The sequence below is a fragment of the Mustela lutreola genome, chromosome 1, assembly GCF_030435805.1.
Source record: "Mustela lutreola isolate mMusLut2 chromosome 1, mMusLut2.pri, whole genome shotgun sequence".
Taxonomy (NCBI): Eukaryota; Metazoa; Chordata; class Mammalia; order Carnivora; family Mustelidae; genus Mustela; species Mustela lutreola.
In genome coordinates this window covers 247,307,552-247,332,930 of record NC_081290.1, presented here as the reverse complement: position 1 = coordinate 247,332,930, position 25,379 = coordinate 247,307,552, and the positions used below count along the sequence as shown (strand labels likewise).

At 50.7% G+C, this 25,379-nt stretch overlaps 1 protein-coding gene across 1 annotated transcript in view; it reads right to left on the bottom strand.

Annotated features, from left to right (window-relative positions):
• OTOG (otogelin) overlaps positions 1 to 25,379 on the bottom strand; it is a 76,836-nt gene that overhangs the window by 31,397 nt on the left and 20,060 nt on the right. Inside the window, exons 17-31 of the mRNA XM_059137621.1 lie at positions 24,240 to 24,417; positions 22,567 to 22,691; positions 21,327 to 21,539; positions 19,563 to 19,755; positions 18,156 to 18,230; positions 17,917 to 17,960; positions 16,390 to 16,543; positions 9,253 to 9,360; positions 8,755 to 8,893; positions 6,989 to 7,123; positions 6,601 to 6,747; positions 6,187 to 6,306; positions 4,647 to 4,763; positions 3,786 to 3,942; positions 1,081 to 1,107 (exon numbers count right to left, since the gene is read on the bottom strand). Coding sequence (XP_058993604.1) covers positions 1,081 to 1,107; positions 3,786 to 3,942; positions 4,647 to 4,763; positions 6,187 to 6,306; positions 6,601 to 6,747; positions 6,989 to 7,123; positions 8,755 to 8,893; positions 9,253 to 9,360; positions 16,390 to 16,543; positions 17,917 to 17,960; positions 18,156 to 18,230; positions 19,563 to 19,755; positions 21,327 to 21,539; positions 22,567 to 22,691; positions 24,240 to 24,417 — 1,932 coding nt within the window. The remainder of the gene's footprint in view (positions 1 to 1,080; positions 1,108 to 3,785; positions 3,943 to 4,646; positions 4,764 to 6,186; positions 6,307 to 6,600; positions 6,748 to 6,988; positions 7,124 to 8,754; positions 8,894 to 9,252; positions 9,361 to 16,389; positions 16,544 to 17,916; positions 17,961 to 18,155; positions 18,231 to 19,562; positions 19,756 to 21,326; positions 21,540 to 22,566; positions 22,692 to 24,239; positions 24,418 to 25,379) is intronic.

The following is a 25,379-nucleotide window of genomic DNA, read 5'->3' as shown; positions in this document are numbered from 1 at the left end:
GAAGGGAGAAAACTCTTCTCGGAGCTGTCTCGCTGAAATGTCTTGCCTGATGTCAGACAGACCTTGCCTGTCCCAGGGACTGCAATTCTGTTACAGATTCATTCTTATTCATTACTCATTCTTGTAAAGAAAGCTTCCTCATAGCCAGGAGGGAGCCCTTGGCCCTCAGGAGTCCCTGGGGGGCTAACATTTTGGAGGGCCTGTAGTCCCTGAATTATCATTCAGGGACCAGCTCTTATCTCGCAGACCCCCTCACTGATCTTCTGGCCTCTAGTCTGTCCCTCTCCATTTCATCGGCTATGCTCTGCTGGTGGGACATGTCTCAACCCCAAATCTGATAATGCATGTAACTGAGGACACAGCTTGGGACTAGGCTCGTATAGGCCTGTTCCTGGCGTGGTACCCGGAAGGGGAGGGAGCGGGGCTCAGAAGTCAAAGGTGAATGGTACCAAGGACCTGCCAAGCATCTAACTCTGCCAGGATCTGACTTTCCACCCTATTGCCTGTCACCTTGGTGACTAAACTGAATAATGAGTTCTCACACTGGACATTAGCCTCCTTTGCAACCGGTGTTTTCACCCTAGCTACTGCAGAAGTTGGAGCATTTCCTGGTACCCTGTGACCTTGGCTAAATTGGAAGATGAATCTGACAGGCTGAACCAAGCTGTAGGTTTTGCCCCAGCCATTCTCAGAAAGAGCAGTTTGCAGTTGACTTCGCCTCTCGAACCTTCAGGAGACCCAAGACAATATTCCCATGAGCCTGATGAGCAAGTCTGTGATGGCCCTAGCATGGCATACTGGTGGGAATGGGGTTTTTAACTCCCTGATGAAGCTGCCCTGGGTGAGAAAAACTCCCAGGAAGGTGGCCTGGCCTGGCCTCAAGAGAGGGACGGCAGAAGCTTCTAGAGACAGAGTTCTGGGGCAGCCCAGCCTCTACACTGTCTGGTTCTCTCCACTTGGTGCGGTCCATCCTTGCACCTTGTCACAGCTCTTCCAGGGTCAGCGGATGCTGTCAGGGCAGCAGGGCGGGGCTGGTAGTACTCAGCACCCCCAGGCTCCACTTGGGGCAGATGGGCTTACCTTTGTTAAAGAAGTCACAGTCATAGGCTGAAAGAGAGAACAAGACTTCTTGAGAAGCCTGGAACAGATGGGTAGAGTCCCGGCCCCTAACATCCCAGCTGTCCTAGATCTGGCCTGCCTCTCAGACTCCAAGATCTAGGCATGGTCATTGGACTCAGATATCTTAAGGTATAAGAAATACCACAACTCCGTGTGTGCCCGGTGCAGAGCTCAAAGGCTGGCCTAGAGGAGGCACTCAGCAATGAATGAGCGAATGGGTAAATGAGTGAATGAGTGTTGGCAGAATGGGGCATCTTGTGAGACCCCCAAAGGGCAAGGTCAAAATCAAAGAGTGGGAACTCCAATCACAAGTGTTTTGGCAGGACCTGGAGGAATGCGAGCATAAGACAGAAGCTGGTATTTCAAGAACCTTCCGTGGAAGGGAATCAGGGGCTTCCAGGAGCCAAGGCTTTTTCAGGCCCCCTAGTGTAGTGTCCGTCAGGCTACAACAAGCTCCTCCAAATGTGTGCTCAGCGCACCCTCTAGTGGCCCAGATCAGCACCACAGCCTGTTGTCCAGACGTCTCAGCCTTGGATTCTGTAGTCTACTGCAGCAAACTGGGGGACCTTGCAGGGGCACCTAAAGCCAGAAGCAAGGCCATGAGGGGCCAGTTGGATAGACCTGGGGTGAAGGCAGAAGGACCCTCCCTCACTCATAGGCATGGTCTAAAGAGAGCCACCAAATCCACCCCTTACCCCCAATGCCATGATCAATACTATCGCTTTGCATTTGGCACTGACCTCTAGAAAAAGCACTAGCCGTGAGATTGACCCACAGTGTGGCTATGGGAAAGGTCTCCCTTTCCTTCATTTGTTGACTCAGAAGTCTGAACTAGAAATTTGGATGTTGGAGTCTCTGGTCAGTGGGAGGTAGCCCAGAAGAGTCAGACCTGAGTTAAAATTCCATCTCTCTCACTCTTCAGCTGTGCATACTGGGACAAGCTACTCAACCTCTCTGAAATTTAGCACCCTGCTCTATAATATGGGACCACCACGGGTAGCTGCCCCACAGATTTGTGAGTTCTGGACTAGAGCAAAACGGTTGCTCACCTTGGGTCCAAAAGGGAAGGGGGCATCAGACACCTCCGTAATTAAGACACATAATTTTTTAATGCACAGTTTTAAAATTTTTTAAATTAATGCAAAATATCCACGATGAACCAAATATCAAAAATTTAAAACAAAGACAGGATCAATGATAGCGCCTGGCCAAGCCACATGAGATACTGAGGCAGAAGGGAAAATCAATACCATCGACCCTGTCATTACTTAAAACTTTGCTATTTTGTTCATCAAAGCCACAGATATTTTTACATTGAGTTTGATTTTTAAAAAATATTTCCTTAAAATGTGATTTATCTCGATTACTGAGTTTTTGGTGCCTCCTTAAATCTGGTGTCCCGGGTGAGGTGTCCCTAGCCCCGAATATCAATGAGCTAATGCGCAGAAGGCCCAGGGCCAGGCACACAGAGGATCCTGGGTAAATCTGGGCTCCCTTCTCCTTCATGAAGGATTTTTACTGAGAAATAGAGGGAGGGCCACCAAACACAGCCACAGAGCCTTTGCAGTGGAAGGGTCTCAGAGGAAACCAGTCAGAGAAAAGGGAGGCCAGAGGCAGATTCTTCTCCATCTTTTTCCCAGCGTCATCCTTCCTGGAGCTCTCAGGGCTCAGGACAAGCCAGCACCCGTGTCCCCGTGAGAAATGACAGCAACCTCAGCGATAACACAGAGAGCGGTGCCCCGTGCCTCACATGTGTCAGCTCCCTAAATGCTCGCAATGCCCTGCAAGGGAGGGCTCTTAGCCCTCAAGCAGGAGTCCGAGTGTGGAGATCGGGCCCCAGGTCACCCTGCTGGGTGGGGCTTGGGACTGAATGCAGAGAGTCTGGTCCCAGAGCCTGTGGGATAACCACTGCTCCCCAAAGTGAGGTGTGCTGGTGCCAGGAAGACCACTGGTGTGCAGGAACAAATAATAAAAAAATAATTGGTGCGTGAATAATGTAATGTTCTATATATTTTATTTCATTTTTTAAACATATTTACTCTAGTATCTGTTTGATGATGCACATGTATACTACCAACTGTGTGTGTGTGTGTGTGTGTGTGTGTGTGTGATTCTGTGTATGTGTATGAACGCATACTTGAAATATCTTTACTGGATGGAGCATACAGCCCATCTTAGCTGACAAAGGCTTTTTAAGTCCCATTTGATCCTCACAACAAACCTGGTGGGGCAGGTTTTCTCATCCTACTTTTCAGATGAGAAAGTTGACCCCCAGAGAGGTTGCGTGACTTGCTGGAGGCCACACTGCTTGCAAATGGCTGGTGTGGGTCTGAAACTCAGGGCTCCTGACTCCCCTGATAAAGTGGTTAAGAGCACAGATTTGCAGCCAGACCACCTGAAGACAAGCCCTGGCTCCACCACTAACCTGTGTGACCTTGAGTGTGACACTGCATCTCTCTCGCTGTCTGACCTGTTTCTCAGCTGTGAAACAGGAATGAACTCCTACTTGATAAGGATTTTATGAATTTGGTGAAAGAGACGGGCACACTAGTTGGTGCCTAGCTGGTACCAAGTACTCCAGAACCCCAGCAAGAGTGATGGCGGCCTCTGGGCCTGCCCACAGAGGGCCCCCCCCCACACACAGGGTGATCGCTCTGGATACTCACGGCAGAGGCGTGGGGTCCGCCAGTCCACAGCTACCCCATGCTGGCAGCACTGGTGGGCATAGGCGGACACGCTGGCACAGAGACACTCACAGTCACCACCCTGGCTGCACCCACAGGTGTCTGTCAGGCAGTTTGAATAAAACCAAGTGACGTCGACCTGGAGGAGGTCAGAAGTCAGAGGTCAGAGGACAGCTCCCAAAGGTTAGCCCTTTGGCTTCTCAGCTAATACCTCCAGCAGCAGGGCTCTGTGTCCACATGAAGGGACTGCAGGCTGGGGTGAGCTACCCAGTGGGCTGAGGGCACGTAGGGAGCCAGCTCAGAGGGAAAAACTCCACGGCCCAGGCAGACCCCACTTTTGAGAATTAAGCCCCCGCCTTCCACAGGCCTATGTTCTTGGATCCAGAAGCTAACAGTGAGGCTGAGAAACAGACATGGGCTATGGACACCCAGCCAGGGCCAGAGAGAGGCAAAGCCAGGCCAACGGCAGCCTTCGAGGCCCTGGGTGGGGGGGTGCCATGCTCCGTCTCCACGGAGGGCAGAAGAGGCACAGGCTGACACGCCAGGGCACACGAGGGTTTGTGTCCACTGTGAGAGAAACTTCCTCACCGGAAGGAAGAGCCAGATCGAGACAGATTTGAAAAAGGCATGGAAGCTGTTTTTCTGGCTGTCTGTCCTGGGTCACCTGGGGAAATAGGACAAGCTCATCGGAGCAAGCTGGAGGCAAGGGACTGGCAGAGGTGGGTCTCCTTTCTAGACCTGCGGTGCCTCTCTTGAGGCATGGGGGTGGGAGGTTCTGAGAGCAGAAGGAACCACAGGAAGGTGGGGAGGGGCTCCGGAGAACTGGGGCTGGGGTCCACTCACCACGGGGTGACAGATCTCAAACACCTCGCTGAGCAGGATGCTGCACTCCTTTCTGGCAAATGGTTCTCGGAGAGGATTCAGGACACACGTGTCCCAGGGATCAAGGGTGTCTGGGCACTGCGAGGCAAAGGCAGGGCTGTTGATCTCCCTACCCCCACAATGCCTGGTGCCTCGTGTGGTGGACAGACTCTTAGCGTAGCTCTTTGATCCCCTGACTCCTGAGGCTTAAGTCCTTGTATAATCCCCTCCCCTTGAGTGGGGGAAGGACCCATGACTTGCTTCAAACAGACAAAAGAAGGCAGAGGTGGTGGGATGGACGCAGTTATGTGTACGTGACTGCATTTTCATGTTACATAAGATGGTAGATCCCATCTCCCTGGATTCCCCCCACCTTAATGGCTGGGAGGAAGCAAGCCGCCATGGAGGGGACTCTCACATGGTGGGAATGGTGGGTGCTCCCTAGGAGCTGAGGATCCCCTCTGGCCATCAGCTAACAAAAACGCTGAAGCTCTCCTCTCTGCTTCTCTAAAATAGCGGTAGGTAGAGCCTGCTCTCCTGAGGCTGCAAGAAGAGCATTGTCCCACCTCAGGATTACACTGGGCTCCAAGCCATGACTGTTCCCTGATCCCGGTCTATATAAGCTCATCTTCATCTACTCCCCAATAGAGAATTAGGCACCTAGGATGACTCTGTCAAAGGCACATATGTAAACTTGTATCACCACTCTGCTGCTGCACCCACGGCAGACATAACTAATCAATTGCAGATCTTCTTCTAGCTGAGCCTGTTGTGAGTCTTAAGTATTTCTCAACACAGCTTCCCAGGCCACCTCTTCTGACTGATCAGAGTTATCACAAGAGATTAAATCTGGTTTCCATCCCTCTCCTGGCACAGTTCCTTCAGAGAACCACGGAGAAGATGGAACCTAGTCAAGTTCACCCAACAAGTCACTGGATGGCCCAAGACAAGAACCTAGGTCTCTCAGTCTCGGTTCAGTGCTGCTTTCCTCCATAGCTCACAACTCGGGGACCTCAGCCATCTCCCAAACCCCAGGAACATCCTCCACATTTCCACCTCTGCTAAAGTTGTCCTCCCTCTCAGAGGCCTATTCCCACCTCCTTCAGGAAGCCTGCTCTGACTGCCTCAGTCCACATGGGTCTCTCGTGGACTCTCCTCTGGACCGACCTAGTGCCAGGCACTGGGGGCACAGAGATGGCTGAGATGGTCTTGTTCAAACCAACCTCATCTTCCCTAGTAAGTAAGTGGTCGTCTCTCCTGGGACAAAGACTTTTTCTCCTCCTCAGCCCCCCACCCTCCCAGGAGGGCTTCATCCAAGCCACAGGTGCAGCCTGATGTGTGAGACAGGTGGTACATGCCCTTGGGCCACAGAACAGAGTCAAAGGCCTCTGGGTCAGAGGCGGGGAGAGCCGTTGCCCAAGCAGTCCCACTCATACCAGTGTCCCTGACCTGGGGCCAGGTCCTCTCGGTCCAGCCGGGGCCCATCTGAGCAAGGGAGGAAGCCGGCCCGGGGAAGCTTTACCTCGACTGCAGCCCAACTGCTGCCAAACTCCTGGGGGTTAGTTAACTCTAAATTCTCTGGAGTCCTCATCTCATTGATGGTTTTTAAGTCGAAGTTCCCACACAGTCCCGCCAACTGGCCCTGAAAGAAGAGAGGACACCGCAGTCACCTGCAGGAACATGAGGGATGAGCGGTTGTCATGAGCCCGGGAGTCCGTCACAAGCCCGAAGCAACTTCTGGGGCCACGATGTAAAGAGGGAGAGGAGAAGAGTCAGAGGAGAAGGGCGCGGAGTGGGGTGGGGAGCAGACAGGGAGGGAGGCATGATATTCCTGGCTCCTCAGTGAGGGGACAGCTCGTGTAAGAATGCCCGGTGGCCTGGGTCAGTTCCAGGTAGGAGCAGAGGGCCCTGGGAAGGTCACTGTTCATGCAAGTACCTGCCACTGTGGCCCCGCCTGGATGTGCACTGTGGTTCTCTGGTCCCATAAGAGGGTGATGTGCTCCCTTGGGAAATGCACCAGTGTAAAAAACCCCGCTTGCCATGTGTGGACCTCCTGCTTCTCATCCAGGAAGCTCTCAGGACTCTAGAGGGACAGAGATGGTCATTCCTGAGGCTGAGTGTCCCCCAACACCTCGGTCAGGTTCCCAGCTCCAGAAACACGCCTCCCTCACACCCTGACATTGACCGCTCTGTTTTTGACTCTGTCCAAGGAGTTCAGTTGCTGACTTACCAGCCCCAAGGAACTGGGTCCCTGGCCCTCTTCTGCCCCAGCCCCTACTAACATACAGACTGTCTGTGCAACCTGAACCTGCACAGGGCCTTACAGGACTTCCCGAGTCGTCATCAAAGATAAGGAGAGAGTTCCCGACATTGATGGAAATAAACTTCCTGCAGATGAAGCCAGAGCTGTAGCAGTCTATGTTCTCAACAATCACGGAGAAACTGAGGTCTGACGTGCTCTGGGGAGAAGATAAGGGAGTTCAGTAAAGCCAGGGAGAGACAAGAGCCTGCAGACAGGCCCAGAGGTAGTGGGACATGGACTCTGATGTGGTTTCCAATCCACTCACAGCTCTTACTAATTGTGTGACTTTGGGCAATGGACTCCAGTTCTCCGAAGCTCAATTTCACTGTTGGGTGCCTAGTGCTGTGCTTAGCATGTACTCATCTCCAAAAAGTATCTGACGGAGGGAGGGAGGGAGGAAGGGGAGGGATGGATGGATGGACTGACAGACAGATGGATGGATGGCTATATAATGGGGATGGCTGCTGCTGACAGGGTTATAGGGCAGGGGTACTGTCTTATATACAAGAGGACAATTTGTAAGCCTTTTTGCAGGGCAAATTGCAAGCACCAAATAGCATCTTATGTGTATGCAGCTTTTTATGGCAATTCCACTTCTAAGATTCTAGAGATACATGCACAAAAGTATTCATTTAAATTATCAGCAACAATCTAAATGTCTGTCAATGGAGGCAATGATAAGACAAACTAGAGTGTGCTCTCTCTGTAGAATTTTACAGAAGGAAGAAAGAAGGATGTACTGGTAGTACAATGACTAAGGTATCTAGTATAAAGTGAATAAAGCAAATTGCAGAATCCTATCCATATTAACAAAGTACGTGTGTGCTTTGTGTGTCTGTCTGTCTCATGGAATAAAATCTTACAGGATTCGCACCTAACTGTTATGAGCAGGGAATGGGAACAGAAGAGCTGTGAAGGGAAACATTTATTTTTAATATATGCTTCTATATTATTTTAAATATCGGTGCAGAGCATGCATTATCCTTGAAATTTAAAAATTAAAATAAGTTCAATTATCTATCTTTCGGGGTGACAGAAATTATGTGAAAGACCGCCATACTGTGCCTTCCACATAGCTAGGACTCATTCCCAAAAGGTCTGTTATTATTATTACTCTGACTATTACACAATGAGACAGGCCCTTAGCAAAATCAGGGTCCTCTGGGTGTGTCTCTCCCACCTGCCTTGTTGGTACCCCTTTTCTAGAGGATCCCGCCTCTACTGTGCACCCCCCCAAATCACCATCCCTTTTCCTTCACCAGGAGCTGACGGATTTTGCATACCAAACCTCCCAAGATTTCTTGGTTCAAACCTGACACCCCACCGCCCAGTGGGGTGACCTCAGGCAAGACACCCAACTCCCCTAAGCCTAAATTGCTGCCTCTATAACATGAGATAAGAAACTCTACTTCGTAGGGTTGCTCTGAGAATTAAGTAAAGGAATCCATGAGATTGGCTCAGGAGACCACCAGGCATACAATAAAAGCTCTAAAAACATGAGATCCTCTTACAGACAGGAAAAGGCTTGGGATCCAGCGGGGCAAGACTATAACAGTGAGCGGCCAAGCAGTGGGGGATTATAGACTGGTGAGCTCTGTCTAGCCCTGAGCCTGCCCCTCAACACTTCCTTTAGTCTCTAGGTAGCCCTACCCTCAGACTTAGATTCCTCCATCCGCCCCATTAGGCATCAGACTGGAGTCTAGAACGTCACCCTGCCGGACAGGTCCTTGGCTTCAGCTGCCCCGGGTCCCCACACAGCCGGCTGGGCAGACACATCCAGAAGCTCACCTTGACCAGGTGCACTTTGCATGCCCCCACGAAGTCGAACGGGAGCCCATCGAACGTGCGGTAGTGCCGGTCTCCATAGGCAGTGCAGGTGGACGCGCAGGGGTGGAGCGTACACAGGAACGAGCCCCGCTGGCACACACTGAAACACAAGGGCCCAGACCAGCTCACAGGGCCCACGCCACACACGCTTGGAATATCCATGCCAGAGCCCTTGTCTATATGCCCACTCTGTGCCCCCGTCCTGGGGGGGTGGGGGCGGTCACAAACACCATCGACCTCCAACAGAAGCAGGAGGTCACAAAACCACATTTGTGTAAACATTTACAAAAACACCCCCCAGATTTGTGTATATACACACATCCCTGTACGGCACACAAACACACAACATGGGTATGAACATGGGGGAAGGGGGAGCACTGGATGGAGCTCACGATCATGCTTCTTATATCCATCCTCATCGCCAGCCAAAAGCAGAGCCTGAACAGGACCCTCACTTACCAGGTGTGGCAGGGGGACATGACCTGGTCCCCGGGGAAATACTCTTTCCCCCTCCAAGTGCATGGGCAATCCTCTGGCAGGAAACATGCGTCCCCGTGTCTGAGTAAGCTGTGGGGACACAGCAAGCAGGGGGTCAAGCCAACATGCTTCCAATTTCTGCCACTTATGGGGGACCCTGACTCCACATGGCTACCAAAAGGTGGCTCTCAGCATTTGCTCCAGAAGAAACTGACCATGTGCCCACCTACCATCCTGCTGCTGCCCAGAGCAGGTCAGAGGTACCTTGGTAACTGGAAAAACCAAAGACTGGGCCCATCTCGGAAGCCTCTGCCATCCATCAGGAAGCAAGGCTCAGCTCTACCAGTCACATCCCCCTCAGGCAGGCTGGATGCCAGTTACCCTTTAGGCACTAGCTGTACATTAACAAACAGATAATGAACATGGGCATTGGCCCTCCATGAGCAACCAGCAGACCTGCACTAAAAAGAAATGTTAGGGATGCCTGGGTGACTCAGTTAGTTAGGGGTCTGACTCTTGATTTCGGCTCAGGTTAGGATCTCAGGGTCCTAAGATTGAGCTCCTCACTGGGTTCTGCCTGCTTAAGATTCTCTCTGTCCCTCTCCCTCTCTCTCTACCCTTCGCCCACCCTGCTCACATGCACGCCCTCTCTCTCTCTCAGAAAAAAGAAAGATGTTAAAGAAAGCTTTTCATGGGCACCTGGGTGGCTCAGTGGGTTAAAGCCTCTGCCTTCAGCTTGGGTCATGATCCTGGGGTCCTGGGATCGAGCCCCGCATTGGGCTCTCTGCTCAGCAGGGAACCTGCTTCCTCCTCTCTCTCTGCCTGCCTCTCTGCCTACTTGTGATCTCTGTCTGTCAAATAAATAAATAAATGAATAAAATCTTAAAAAAAAGAAAGAAAGAAAGAAAGAAAGAAAGCTTTTTAGGAAGATGGAAACTCAGATTCATATGAAGGAATGAAGAGCTCTAAAAATAGAAAATATGTTGGTAAATAATTCTGGAAATTGCTTCCTAATTTCTCTAAGAGATAATGGAACATTTAGAGCAAGGTTAATATGAATGAATTATGAGGTTTACAAAATACATAGAAATAAAATGTATGAGAATAATAGCACAAAGGACACGAAGTAAGTAAATGAAAGTATACTGGTACAAGTGTTCTACAGAAAGTGGTAAAATATTAATTCACAGTAGGCTGATAAATGAAAGATACATATTCTTATCTCTAGAAAAAACACGAAAAATGCCAAGATATGTAGTTAAAATGAAATAAAGGAAATAAGATGGAATGTTAAAAAATAACTCCCCCAAAGGGAGAAAAGACAAAAAAATAAAAAAATAAAAAAACAAGCCAATACAACAGATATTTTTTCAAAAAAAAAAAAAAAAGAGAGAGGGAGACAAACAGATAACAAATAACAAGATGGTATATTAAATCAAATCCAATTACATTAAATCAAAATGTATAAACTCTTCAATTGAAAAGGTAGAAACTGTAACATTGGCTGAAAAAGCAAGACCCGAATGCATTCTGTTTACAAAAGACACAACTGAAATATAAAGGCAAAGAAACATTAAAAGTAAAATTATGGGAAAAAATGCCATGTAAACACCAGTTATAAGAAAGATGAAGTGGCTTTATTTACATCAGACAAAGCAGACTTCAAGCCAAGTAGCATTAACAGAAATAGGAGGAATAGTTCATGACAACAAATGAGTCCATTTATCAAGAGAACATAACAATTTTGAATGGGCATGCACCAAGTAACAAAGCTTAAAAACAGAAGCAAAAACTCATAGAAACAAAAAAGAGAAAGAAACAAATCCACAATTATAGTTAGAGATCTCAACACTCCACTCCATTAATGACAGAACAAAAAAATTTTCAAAGATGCTAGAGAAATTAACAACTCTGACCAGCTCTTGACTTCACTGACAATTTAAAAACTCTGTAGTGAATAAGATGGAGTAACTCGGGTCAAGCAGTGGACTGTGTCGAACAGTGACTCAAGCAGCTAAGGGCATTGCAGCTGTGATCAGATTATCGCTGAGACCAGCACCAGCAAATGACACACTCAGAACTGATAACCAGCAGAAACACAGGATGTCCATCTACTAAGGCCCAAGGCTGATTATATCTCTCTTAAAGGGGAGGATTTTTGCTGCAAATTGTCAGATGATTAGAGCCCCACAACGGACTCTCTGCTCTGCGGGGAGCCTGTTTCCTCCTCTTTCTCTGCCTGCCTCTCTGCCTACTTGTGATCTCTGTCTGTCAAATAAATAAATAAAATCTTTTAAAAAAAATTTGTAGAGTGAGCTAAAGCAGTGCTTATGGAAAAATTTATGGCTTTAAATGCTTATACTAGAAATAACAATTTAACAAATGTAAGAGCAAATTAAATCCAAAGTAAGTAGTAGGAAGAAAATAAAAATTAAAGCAGAAATCAGTGAAATAGAAAACTATGGGGAAAAAAATCAATGGAACCAGAGTAGGGTAGGGTCTTTGAAAACAGCAATAAAATCGACAACCCCCTGCCTAGACTGGATAGTAAGAAAAAGAGAAAAAACTCAAATTACCAATATCAGGAGAAAAGAGAAAACATCATTGCAGGTCCTACAGATATTAAAAGGAAAATAAAGAAATACTTTAATGATGTAGAGTCAATAAATTTGACAGCTTAGATGGAATGGACAGCAAAGACATCAAATACCTATGAATAAGTTCAATAACATATGTGCAAAGCCTTTCCATGAAAAGTACGGAATACTGCTGAGAGAAATTAAAGGAGACCCAATAAATGGAATAATGCCACATTTGTGCATTGGTGGACATGCTAGAGTGAAGATGTCAGCTCTCGTCAAACTGACTTCTAGATTCAACACAAAACCAATCAAAATCCCGGAGGCTTTTCTGTAGAAATTCTCTAAATTTACATGGAAATGCAAAGACCTAGGAGTGTCCAAAAATCCTGAAAAAGAACAAAGTTGGAGCACTATCACTTTCTAATTTCAAGACTTAATATGAAGCTTCAGAAATCAAGACTGTGTGATACTGGCCTAAAGACAGACAAAGAGATTAATGGTACAGAATAGAGAATCTTAAAATAGACCCGCATTTAAAGAGTCAATTGATTTTTTTTTTAACAGAGGGACTGAAGCAATTCAATAAGGAGAGAGGAGTCTTTTATTAAAATGGGGCTAAAACTGCAGGATAGCCATCAAAAAAGAAGTAAAATGAAATTTGACTCCATTCTACAATATAGAATCATTTCAGGTAGATTATAGAACCAATGTAAAAGCCAAAATTGTAAAGCTACCAGAGGAAAACATCAGAGAATGTCTTTGTGGCCTTGGAATTGTAACTACTGAGGACATGGAGAACACTGATTGTAAAGGAGAAAAATAATAGATTAGATGTAATCAAAATTTAAAACTTCTGCTCATCAAAAGTTTTTAGGCTTATTAAGATATATTAAGTAAATAGACAAACCACAGGCAGGAAGAAAATATTTGCAATGTATATATTTGATGTGGAAAGAACTCTAACTCAATTTAAGATGATTTATTTATTTATTTGACAGACAGAGATCACAAGTAGGCAGAGAGACAGGCAGAGAGAGAGAGGAAGAAGCAGGCTTCCCACTGAGCAGAGAGCCTGATGCAGAGCTTGATCCCAGGACCCTGGGATCATGACCTGAGAGGAAAGCAGAGGCTTTAACCCACTGAGCCATCCAGGTGCCCCTCTAACTCAATTTAAAGAAAATAGCCAACCAAATAAGATATGAGCAAAAGACTTGAGAGGACACTTCACAAAGGAAGATATACAAATGGCCAAAGAACACATGAAAAGATACTCATTGTCATTAGGGAAAATCACCAGTTAAAATTACAAATTAAAATAATAAGGAGAGACAATAAGCAACTAGTACCTTTCATGGGTACCTATACATGAGCATTCAAATTTGTCAAAGCTTAGCAAACTGTATGCTTAGCAGCTACACATTTCACTGTTTATAAATTATGCCTCACTTTAAAGAAATTTAAAAGGGAAAAAAAGCAGTGAAGCATCACAAGTTGACTAGGAGCTGTACAATTAAGGGGAGCCACCATTTTGTTGGGGGAACTCCTAAAATGTCAGCTTCTATAGACTTTTTTTTTCTCTTGGCCCAGCCCAATTTCAAGAGAAGAACGCTTTTCATCTCCAACCTAGGAGGCAGAAGCTTCAATGCCACTACTGAGGGATCCAATCTGCTGAAGAGGGCTGGGGTCCCACTAGGTTTTCATTTAATCTCCCTGTTTTCACTCTGCATCTCATCCCTCCTGGTGCTCCTGAGATCAAAATCTCTGATGTGGTTGGTTTCTGCAGAAACTTTTACCATCTTTCTCCTGCTGAGTGGGGTTAGGGCAGTTGTGTGACCCCACGGCCTGGGGGAGGAGGCCTGGGGGGTTGACAGCCTCTTACAGAGACTTGATGGGCTATCCTCCTGTCTCCCTCCCACCACCCCACCTTCTGAGATGCCTGGAGCCTCCTGTCCCTGAAGCTGTCAACACAACATAGGTTGTTTCTCCTTGGCCTCCTCCTCTGCGAGCAGCAGCTGTCAATGGTGGCTCTGCAAGGTCAGTTTCCACACATCCACCCTTGCTCGTTCTTCAAAAACTATTGACCCATCTTGCGCCATTGTCATTCCCATGCCTGGCCTCTTTGTCCCTGGAGACTCACAGGTTTTTTGTTTTGTTTTGTTTTTACTCCATTACCAGCATTTTATTGTGGGAAGAAGCAGGAAAAAACCCAAGAGTTTAAACCACTGTTTTCCCTGAAGCCACTTAACCTTCCTAAGCCCCTGCTTTTTCAAGCATGAAACAGGGGTAAATGATGACTTCTTCAAGGTCATTATGAGAATTTCGTTACAGACTTGGGCACACTGCCCAGCACTTAGTAGATACACAATAAATATTGGTTTCTTGTCCCTCCTTTACCCATAATTGCATCAGCCACCAACAGTGGGCTAACTCACACCTTCCACCTTGAGCCCAGGCCTTGTCTCTTGCCACCTCCTGAGGGGTCTTCCCTGCTGCCCACCCTTCACTGGTCCCTCCTGGCCCTATGCAGTCCTGCTTCGGTCCCTGAGCTCCTGCTGCATGCCCACCCTAGAGAGAAGCTTTGGCCTCTGTCCTCAAGGGGCTCATAGACAGTGGGGCAGCCTCTCCTGACCTGTTAAGGGATCCTCTCACTTCAGGGTCCCCTTAGGGGTCATCTGCAAATGCACGGCATCCAAAAGAGGAAGACAATGCTCATCTGCTCACAGGTAGTGCTTACTCTGTGCTGTTTTACAAATGAGGAAACTGAGACTCAAGGAAGTTATTAACTCACATAGTAAGTGGAGGAATCAAGATTCAAGCCTGACTCCAGAGTCTGGAGCAACATATTATAACCTCTGTACAATACTGCTTAGTGACGCCAGGGCCCTTGGCTCAGCGCCAGCCCCTCTGAGCAGGAGTCATGGGCCCTCATTGAACACATGTGGCCACGTTCGGGGAGGTCACAGGGACAACTGAGCCCAGCTCGCCCAGTTCCACCTGGCCTCTGTGGCCTTGCTGTCAGGGTTGGTAATGAGCAACCCTTAGTTCCTGAGGCTGCGGCTCTCCCTGTCCTCAGAGAGGTAGGCTTATACATGCAAGGCCAGTACCTCAAGAGGCCTTCAATGACAGACCTTCCTCACAAGCTCCTCTGGGGCCCATGTGGCAGCCGGTATTATCCACACCCTGCCAGCTGGGCCTGGGATGCTGTGGCTGCCCTTGCCGAGAAAGGGGAAACTCGTCACCCACATGATGACCTCTGTTTAGGGAACCAGGCCCCTGGCCTCATGGAGCTGGCATGCTCTGGCCGAAGGGCAGGATCTGGGGTAAGCAGAGCCCGGTACGAGTCCCGGCTCCTGGGCCGCCCACTTCCCTCCACCCTGCTTTTGGCCTCTGTTTCTTCGTCTGCAAGATGAGAGTAATGATCCTTCCTTCCTTTCTCCCAGAGAGGCTCTGAGGTAATACGAACAAGTTGTTTAATGAACAGTACCGCTCTCGCTGACTATTCCCTCCCCTTCCCACCCTGACCCCCACCCTCACTCCCCTTGACTGCCAGGCCTGGGCCAGAACTCCCAGCTGACCACCGATCTCTGGCCTGACTGAAGGACACAGCCCTGGGCCGCCAAGTCATGGGATCAGGCACCCAGCTTCTTCTCAGCCCAGACCTGAAGCAAGACTAGAGTCAGGAACGAGCCCTAGCAAAGTAGGAAGCCAGGCCCCAGCAGCCCCCTCAGCTGGTGCACCCACGAGGCCACAACTCTAGCTCACATGGCGTCTGAGGCACCTGGGAAGGAGACTTTCCAGTGGGTGGGCCTTGCTTTTTGGAGTATTACAGGACCCCAGCCCACCCCCCGGGGGGGGGAGGACCCATTGACCTCCATGGGAAAAGGGGCTGAGAAGTGAAGCTGGTGTCTCTCCCATGGGCTTCACCCCTCCGGGCCTCTGCAGCAGGCTGCACACCCCATTCAGTGCTTTCACTTCTGTCGCTCGTGTGTTCCCCAGGACAGCCCGGTGAGGTGGCAGGCATTATTATTTTTACTTCCATTTTAAAGATGAAAAACTGGGCGCCTGGGTGGCTCAGTGGGTTAAGCCTCTGCCTTCAGCTCAGGTTATGATCTCAGGGTTCTGGGATCGAGTCCCACATCGGGCTCTCTGCTCAGCGGGGAACCTGCTTCCTCCTCTCTCTCTCTTCGCCTGCCTCTCTACCTATTTGTGATCTCTGTCTGTCAAATAAATAAAATTAAAAAAATAAATAAATAAAAAAATAAAGATGAAAAACTGAGCCTCAGAGAGGTTCGGCCTTTTCCTTATCCCAGGTCACACAATGGGAAGAAGCAGAGTCAGGGAGAATGTACTCCGGGTTGGACCCTGCACCACCGCTCTTTCTCAGGTCCTGTGCCGGCCATTCCGTGATCACTGGCCAGCCCCGGGCTGGGGCCTCCCCGCACGGCTGTGTCAGGGATTCCTTGCCCCTCCCTCTGCCTTGTGGCCCTTGGCTCTGCCCGCCTTCAGGAAAGCGTGACCCTGAAGCCTGGGTACGTACCCTGGGGGGCAGGCACAGCCCGAGAGGCAGGGGCCAAGGGCTGGCACGCTCAGGTTCAGCAGCTGCTGCTCACACGTCCTCTCTCTGCTCAACTCCGGGTCGGTGTGCAGGTCGCTGCAGTTCACGAAGACCTGGCCCACCGGGCAGGGGGTGGCTGCCGGACAAGAGGATGGCTGCTGGCAGGAGCTTGGATGCCCAGCAGGATGTTTGGAACACCTGGTCCCAGGGGTGGCAGGGGTGGCCGGGGAGGCCGGGGGACCCAACAACTGGAGGGTAAGGTAGAGAGGGGCTGTGATGCTTTCAGGGGCATTCCTTGGGTTCCCTTGGGCTGTGGGTGTCACATAAGACAATCACCCCCTCTACCAGCACCAAGAGTGCCACATCCTCTCCACTGGGGACTGTTCCGGACACGCCACATGCACACTCTTGCTGAACTCTGCAGCAGCTCTGTGAGGTATCACCATCCCCCATTTCCCACCTCATGGAAAGAAGTCACTTGCACTTTCCAAGGCACGATAAGGTGAGAAGACGTGCCCCCAGAGAGACCAGGAGAAGAGCCCAATGAGGAGAGCGATGCAGTGTGAAGGGGTGGCCAGAGGACTTTCAGCAACAGGGCAGTCAATTCCCCATTACCCATGATTCTACGCCGTAAACTCGCTCTCTCTCCCTAAGCCTTCGGTCAAGTCAGCTGTGCACACCTGCAGCTTGTGCAACTGATCTTTTTTAGGGAAATCAATAAAGGGGAGGTGAGTTCCACGCCCAGCTTAGGATGGAGCAGAGAGAAAATAGCCACAGGAGATGAGATAGAAGTCCCAAAGGGAAACAGTCTGACAAAAAAGAAAATCACAGAATTTAAGGTTATTAACAAAAGAGGAAGCGAAGGCTCAGGGAGGTGAAGTGAGTTACCCAGGGCTGCACAGCTTGCAAGCCCTGGGCTAGGTCTGAACTCAGGGCGGCCAGACTCTGGAGGTCCTGATCCAAGCCACTTGCCGTAGGATCACTCTCTGACCCTTCTGCGCCAATCCCATCCTTAGTGGCCTTCCTCGCCCCCACACTCCCGGCCCCTATTCCACCTCCACATTCCTCACAGGCCATGCCTCCCTATTGTCTGGAACGGCCTCAAATATGCAGGCTGTCCTCCCCATCTCTGTGACCCCCAGGTCTAGCACATGACTCGAGAGACAGTCAGCCTCCGTGGAATGACCAGCAGCTCAGACTGAGGAAACCCAGGACCCAGGGGAGGTCACCTCTGCTGGGTGCCCCTGAGGGAGACAGTCTCAGCCCCTCCTTCTTGGGAAGCAGGAGGGACAGCTACTGGGGTGGGGCTGAGGATGGGCCAGAATTTCTGGACTCCACCCTCCAAACTGGAGCCTTTCCCAAGAAGTCGAGGAATACAGGAGGCTCAGTGTGGGGCAGGACATGGCCGGGCTTTCCCCTCCTGGTCTGTCCCCAAGCTCCCCACTCTCCTCTCCATAACCCCACTAGCATGGAGGAGCCCCCAGAAGCATCCCTCATCTTCCACCTTACCTGGCGCTCTGCTATCACAGCTCATGACTCCATCTTTGCAGTGGCTGTGGAGAAGGGGGAGGGGGTACCCTGGGATTAGCCGACTCAGACGGACATCCCCACTCTGTCCCTGGCCCCCTGCGCAGAGGCGAAAGGTGAGCACTGCTTTGTGGAAAGATCTGCTGGGCTCTATTGTCTTCGGTCAGTCAGCAACTTCCGTTTAAAGCAAGGACACTAACGCTGCTATCTAGGGGGCTCACCAGTGGCCCAGAGACGGGATGTCGCTGTCTCCAGGGGGATAGTCCATTCCTTGAAAGTGGCAGGAGCACTGGTTCCTGTAAAACCCAGGGCCAGAGAGAAGTGAGCTGACTCAGGGCTGGGGCAGCGACTGTGGAGGACAGGGACCCCACCCCTCAGCAGCCAGCAGCAGAAGGACACAGAGAAGTAATGGCGTCTGCCGTGACAGGTGACACATCTCCGGGGAGTGGGGAAGCCAGACTGGCACCGAGGACAGAGGTCAGGGTCATCCACCTTCACAGTCTGAACACCAGGCTAGGCCCTCCAAATACGTCATCTCATCTGTTCCTCACAGGGTCCCTGATGCTGTCTTTAGGATCCTCTTTGTAGGTCCACTGAGGGCAAAGACCATTTCCTCCTCCTACACCTCCCATAGCCCCTGCCTGTCCTGGCCAAGTGCAGGTCTTAGAGCAGAACAGGTGAGGACTGGAAGGGATGTCTGCATTCCTCTGACCCCTGTGTTTCTCAGTCACCTTCTGCCTCTCCAACCCCTTCCCCATAGAAACCTCAAAGGCCCCCTTGTTGCCAATACTCAACTGCAGGGCATGGGGATCTCAACGGAGGGCCCTATAGCTTGAAAAGGCCTTGAGAGATTCCAGTACACCCCCTACAGAAGCCTCTCTCCAGGCCCCATCCCTCGGTGAATGTGATACCATTTTAGGGGAGAAACAGATCAAGAGGGGACCGAGGGCTTTGCCAGTCCGCCCTGGGATCCTATGAGGTCACCACCTCCCACCTCTGCCTCCAGCCACACTGAGAACATGCCACAGCCAGCCTCAGGGCTGTCCCTGTCCCCTCGGCCTGGAGCACTCTTCCCTCACGTCCCCCCATCTTTGCTCGCGTGTCACCTCGGCAGAAAGGCCTTCCTTCCGTGCTCACCTCATGTGACATAACAGTAACCCCTCCCTGCATGTTTATAGCCTGTTACCACCAGACCCCTTAAGTGTCGGTTTATTTATTAATCTGTCTTGGCACAAGAATGTGAGCTCCATGAGGGCAGGATTCTGTTTTGTTTATTGCTGAATTTCCAGGCCTAGAATTGTCTAGAACATACCAGGTCATCAGTAAATGTTTGTGAAAGGAAAGGGGAGATGAAGGGAGAGAGGCTGCCTCTGTGGGGCTGTTATTCCATCTCATGGGGAAGCCAGGCTGGAGTTCTAGGCCTAAAGAGCTAGAGGTGAGGAAAAAGGCCTGAGAAGGGAAGAAACCCACCCACCCAGCCACCCATCAAGCTCTATCCTGTGACTACGAGATGAAGCAGGGACATGAGAGCTGCAGCCTCTCTGCAGCTCCCCAGCCCCAGATGCCCTAGAGACCCTCAGCCCTCCCCCAGCCCTCCTCCCAGACAGAGGTCAAGTAAGCCAGCTCACCTAGGGACACAGAGGTCAGCCTGGGTATCCAGATAGGTATCCGGTGGGCAGGTACAGCCTTCTACACACTCGTCCCCACTGAGGTCGCTGTTGCCTCCAGCCCCACAGGCCACAGGGCTGGCCAGGTCCTGGCAGGTTTGTCCACACAGGGCCACACAGGGGCTGTACTCTTTGGTGGCCCCACAGGACAGTGCTGTAGTGGGAAATGAAACTGCATGCTTTGTCTCCCTCAGCCCCACAACTGCGTGGGGGTGGGGTCATCAACCTAATGAGGAGAACTGAGAACCAGAGAAGACATTTGTTCAAGGTCACACAGCAGATCAAGGTCAGCCTTGGGATTTGAATCCAGGTCTGACTTCCAAGTCCCACTTCCTCCCACAATGGCAGAGGAGCAGGGGTGAGCCCCCCTTCCCAAGCCCAGTCTGGACCCTGCCATTGGCGTTTCTTTTCCTCTATAGGGCGTTTCCTCTCAGGCAGTGATACTGGGGGAGGGTAGAGTTCACCACTCACCCCTGCAACCACCCCATCAGTCACACACCAGCACACGCACACAGTAGAGCACACGCACACACACAGGTGGGTATTACACACACCGCCCTCCTTCTCACTTTCAAGTCTCTAGCACACATGGGCTGTGAAGGTCAATTGTGCTCTAGTTTGCAGCCGCTTAGGGCCCTCTGTCCGAAGACTGCAGGCTTCCCTCTCCTCATATGGCCAGCAGCCCTCTCCCTCAGGGTCTCCCGTACCCCACAGAGTCAGACGGTCAAGCTCAGCTCTTCTCACCCAGGCTACACATCAACGTCTCCATTTAAAAATGCGGATGCCCGGCCCCATGGCCAGATATGTTGTTCTCATTGATACTGAATGTGGCGCAGATATGTGCATTTATTTTAAAAGCTCCTGGGCGCCTGGGTGGCTCAATGGGTTAAGCTTCTGCCTTTGGCTCAGGTCATAATCTCAGGGTCCTGGGATCGAGTCCCACATCAGCCTCTCTGCTTAGCGGAGAGCCTGCTTCCCTCTCTCTCTCTCTGCCTGCCTCTCTGCCTGCTTGTGATTTCCCTCTCTGTGTTTCAAGTAAATAAATAAAATCTTTAAAATAAAATAAAAGCTCCTGTGGTGAGTCTAATGTGCAGTCAGGGTTACAAACAACTGGTCCTGTCCAGTCACCTGGAGAAACTGACTCAGAGAGGGGGCAGGGCCTTGTCAGGGACACACAGCAAATACCTGCAGGACTGGCACAGAACACAGGTCTCCTGAGTCCCAGGACATTTTTTTTTCATTTCTTCGACATTTGCTAAGAGCTTACTGCGATTGGGGCCCTGTGCTAGGGCTGGGGGTCCAGAGACAACTGACACCTGGGGAAGAGTGTGGCCCAGGTGTTGGGGGTGGTGAACAGGGACTAGCTCGTCCCCACTGAGCCCCCTGTGCACTGAGGGTGATGGGAGCCAGTGATTTTGAGAAGGTTCACTGGGGCTGCAGGGAGGCCTACTGGGAAGCTCTGACTGGGGTGGTAACAAGTGAGGGCATTTCACCTCCAATCCACGGACCTAATAGGGCTTAGACACGGGCTGGAGGGGAGGGTCACAGAGACGCAGTCATGTGTCACACGTCCTGAGTGTCAGGCCTGGCTGGCCAAGGGGACAAAGAGCACAGAGGAGGGGTGAGGCAGGGGTGTTAGGCGGCAGGGGGACAGGGAGACACTCAGGTCTGGAGCTGGGCTCCTCCAGGCGCCCTCGAGGGGGTGCAGCCGCATGGGGCACTCACCGCAGGCTGGCAGGTGGGCCCGGAAGTCAATGGGAAGCCCATGGCGCCGGCACAGGTGGGCATAGTGGGCCAGCGTGGCACACAGGCAAGGCTGCCCACAGCGGCAGGCATCCTGGCGACACTGCTCGAAGTAGGGCACGGGGCTCAGGTACGCAGAGCAGGGCGCGAACAGCTCCCCGGTGAGCACACTGCAGGACTGCACGGCATAGGAGGCTGGACACAGGAGGGACGGGGCAGGGAGCAGGGATCTGGTTGGCCTGGTGCCCAGGCCCAGCTTCTTCCTACCCCGTCCCCATCACAGAGCAGGGGGCTGTTGGCGTGAGAAGGTGGGTGCAAGTGTGTGTGTACAGGAGGGACGCAAGCAGGTACCAGAGCACACGGCTGACTGGGAATGTGTGGCTATGGTTTGCGAGGTCTCGGTGTGACTACATGGCAGGCCACGGGCATGGGTGTAAATGACTCAAAGAGAGGAAGAGTGTGTGTGTGTGTGTGTGTGTGTGTGTGTGTAGTGTATTCGTGCAATACACAGTCCACCATGCGCAGGACGTGAACCCACATGCTGGAAAGACACATGGGCATGAAAAAAACAGACAAAAATCCTGCCCTTGGGGAGCTTACACTGTTGTCAAGGAGACCGCAAACGACAGCGACGTGGAAGGGGAAGACCTCAGAGAGAGGGAAGGAGGAAGGCGGACAGGCGTTGGAGGTGGGGTGGGAGTGCCAACCGCAATCTTAAACCCGGTGGTCCGGAAGGCCTCCGTGGGAAGATGAAGTTGGAACAAAAATGTGAAAGAGCTGAGGGGGTAAGGCCTGTGTTCAGTGAGGGAAGAGCATTCCAGGTGGAGGGAATGGCAAGTCTAAAGGCCGGGAGCGGAGAGGACACCTTGCGGTGCAGGCAGAACAGCAACGAGGCGTGCGTGGCTGCAGCAGAGTGGGGGGGCGGGAGTGGCGGTGGGCAGAGAGTGTAGGGCCTGGGGGGGGGCACTGTGAGGGCTTAGACTTTTGCTTTAAGACAGGGGAACCAGTACAAATGTGTGTCTACACAGCAAGGACAGAGCCTGAGGCTTCTGTCTGCCTGACCCTTCCCAGAAGGGAACTACGGTCTCCTCTCGGCAGCTCCACCTTTTCTCATCACCTCTGCCCAACCTGCCCAGCCTCCCAGGCCCAGAGTTCCCACCTCATCCCCCTCAAACCAGTCCCACTGTACCCCCGCTGCTCCCTCCCTCTCCCCCCACCTCACCTGCTTGCAAGTGCACATCACAGGGGTCCAGCGGGGAGCCAGAGATCAGGGGGGAGCAGGCAGACAGCGTCTTCCAAGAGTTGCCAAAGAGTTGTGGGGTGCTCTCAGGCACTCCCACTGGGGACCTGCAGTCACGGCATGGCCACACTCACACGCTTGCCCACGTGGACTCGGCCCCATGTATGTACGCATACACCCAGAGCACAAATACACGCCAGATAGGCCAACAGCCAAGGGAGCCTACACAGTCCCATACGAACACATACGATTATGGATGTACACACATATGCACCCACACACATATTTAACAGTCTCCAAGGGGACCCAGAACTGACTTGGGGCCACGCACTATACCGTCTTCACCACCCACCCCCAGCTCTTCATGTCAGAGAGAAACAGGGACACCATGTGAACCAAACTTCACCAGATTAAGACTTCCTCCTCCTATCTCCACGAGCAGTTCCCGAAAGTTTCTTTGCCCTCCCTTTCCCTCTAGGTAGGAAATCGTCATACAAGGGGAAATAAAGGAAGAAAGGGGGAAAAGCATGTTTCCCAGATATCGCCAGTCTCCAAGGGCCACCAAACATGAGAAGACGGTAGATTGGAGAGATCATAATATGTGGGGTTGGGACAGGTTCTGTCTGGCGCTCACCACGCCCATGTTACTGCTCATGAGCCATGAGAGCACTCATTACCCACAGCAACTTTTCTGCCCAGAGTTCACATTTAGGAGGGTGGCAAGCAGCCCACACACTAAACCAGGGTCTGTCCCCACTGCCCTGGCCTGCTGTCCTAACATCAGCCCCACCAGGCAAGGCACAGTAGAACGCTACCTTTTTGAATGTGCATGTATTTAAAAGCTCTCAGTTTCTTCTGATTCTTATTTTTCTGAAAGAATCCAAATTCTCATTTCTGGCTGAAGGAAGCCTCTCATTTACTTCTATATCGCCTAATGCATGTAACTTGAAAAACTGGCCAGAACCTCTCACTTTGACAATCATCACTTTGCTCTCCTTTCTGGAAAGTCTGACTCTTGTCCCCTCCCAAGTTCCTAAACTGCATGCATGCCCAGACAGTCTTCCTCTTAGTTCTCTGTCAGTCCCTGGGAAACAGCCTTCCCCTGAAGGTGAGAGGCTCACAGGGTGTGCCCAGACAGGAAAGATATGGGGTTTAGACTGGCCTGGTGGGATAGAAAGCAGGAGTCTGGGCATCATTGCCTCGCACTCATCTAACGGTGTTCACATCAATTAAAACAAGGAAAACCATGAACTACATGAAACCCAGCCTAAGCGCTACCAATTTTAAGACCTCACTGTAAAGCAGTTATTTCTCAAGGTACGGTCCATAGATCTCTTACACTAGAATCACAGCGGTAACTTACTAGAAACAGGACTCTTGGGCCCCAACACAAATCAGATACATGAGAAGTAGAACCCAGGAGTCAGCATTTTAACAAGCTCCCAGGTGAGTCTTCTGCACGGAGAAGACGATGAACCATGGCCTTAAAGAAATATGCTTCGATTTAAAGGCAGAGTTAGAAATAAATCAGTGGTGCATGTGCAGCCCAGGGAGGGACCAAGGGAGTTTGCCACAGGTGTTTTCAAGAGGAGACTCGGGTACTCAGCCTTTAGGGACCCACCCCCTCCTTCTGCTTCCGGGGCAGGGGCACGTACAGGAAGTCATCCTGCGTGTTGCCGTTGAAGGTGCCACAGAGGCCCACGGTATCCTCGGCCCATCGCTGGTCCACCTGCAGGTAGAGCCGCAGTCCTTGGCGATCGTAGAGAAGCCGCACGCCCACGTTGGTCCTCACCCGCAGGAACATGGAGGACAGCCTCCGGATCTCAAAGGCATCTGGGCACAGAACCACAATAGGGATGTGGGAAGTTCTGCCGATGTGCATCCCACCCATGGCCACCAGCTGCATGGCCCTCGCCCATACCCAGCGAGCCCAGCCTTCACACCAGCTGTGAAGCCCTGCCAAGGGTTTGGCTTGGGAAGCCTTTAGAAATCCTGTTCAGGGATGAAGTCAGGACCCAGGGATAACGCCATGGTGGCACTGGTTAAGTTTGTTTTGTTTTGTTTTGTTTTTTCTTTTAAGCATCAAGTGCCAATTAAAGTTTTGCCTCCTCAAGGAGCTGAAAATATTTCCTTCTGTAGCAAAAGACCATGCTGTAACTACCCATTTTTTCGATAGCTCATGATATGATTTTAGATTTATTTGTAAACATTTAAAATTTTTAGATTCAGTTGTACTGAATTTTTCACTTTTTGTGGCTTGCATTTCTTTGGTCCCTTTACATTCCCTGCATCCCCACTCCTCTCAGTCTTGAACCCCTATTCTTTTTTTTTTTCTTTATCATTTTCTCTGGTGCTATCTCATTTCTTAAGAGTTTTGCCATTTTTGTTAGATGTGCTTCCTACAAGATACCACAGATCACTTGTGGAATCAGACAGGATAATAAGTTATTAAAGAAGAAATAGGGGCACCTGGGTGGCTCAGTGGGTTAAGTGTCTGCCCTCAGCTCAGGTCATGTCTTGGCTTCCTGGGATCAAGCCCATGATCCCAGGATTGGGCTCCCTGCTCAGCAGGGAGTCTGCTTCTCCTTCTCCTTTGTCCCTGCCTCTCCTTCTGTCCCTCCCACCTCCTAACACATGTGTTCACTTGCTCTCTCATTCTCTCAAAATATTAAAAAAAAAAAAAAAATAGAATAGGGATGGAAAAGAGTTCCCTTCCTATCCTCACATTAGGAGAAGCCATCAAGCTACTGTGAAGCCTATTGTCATGTTGGGATGGGGATAAAGACCATCTTGCA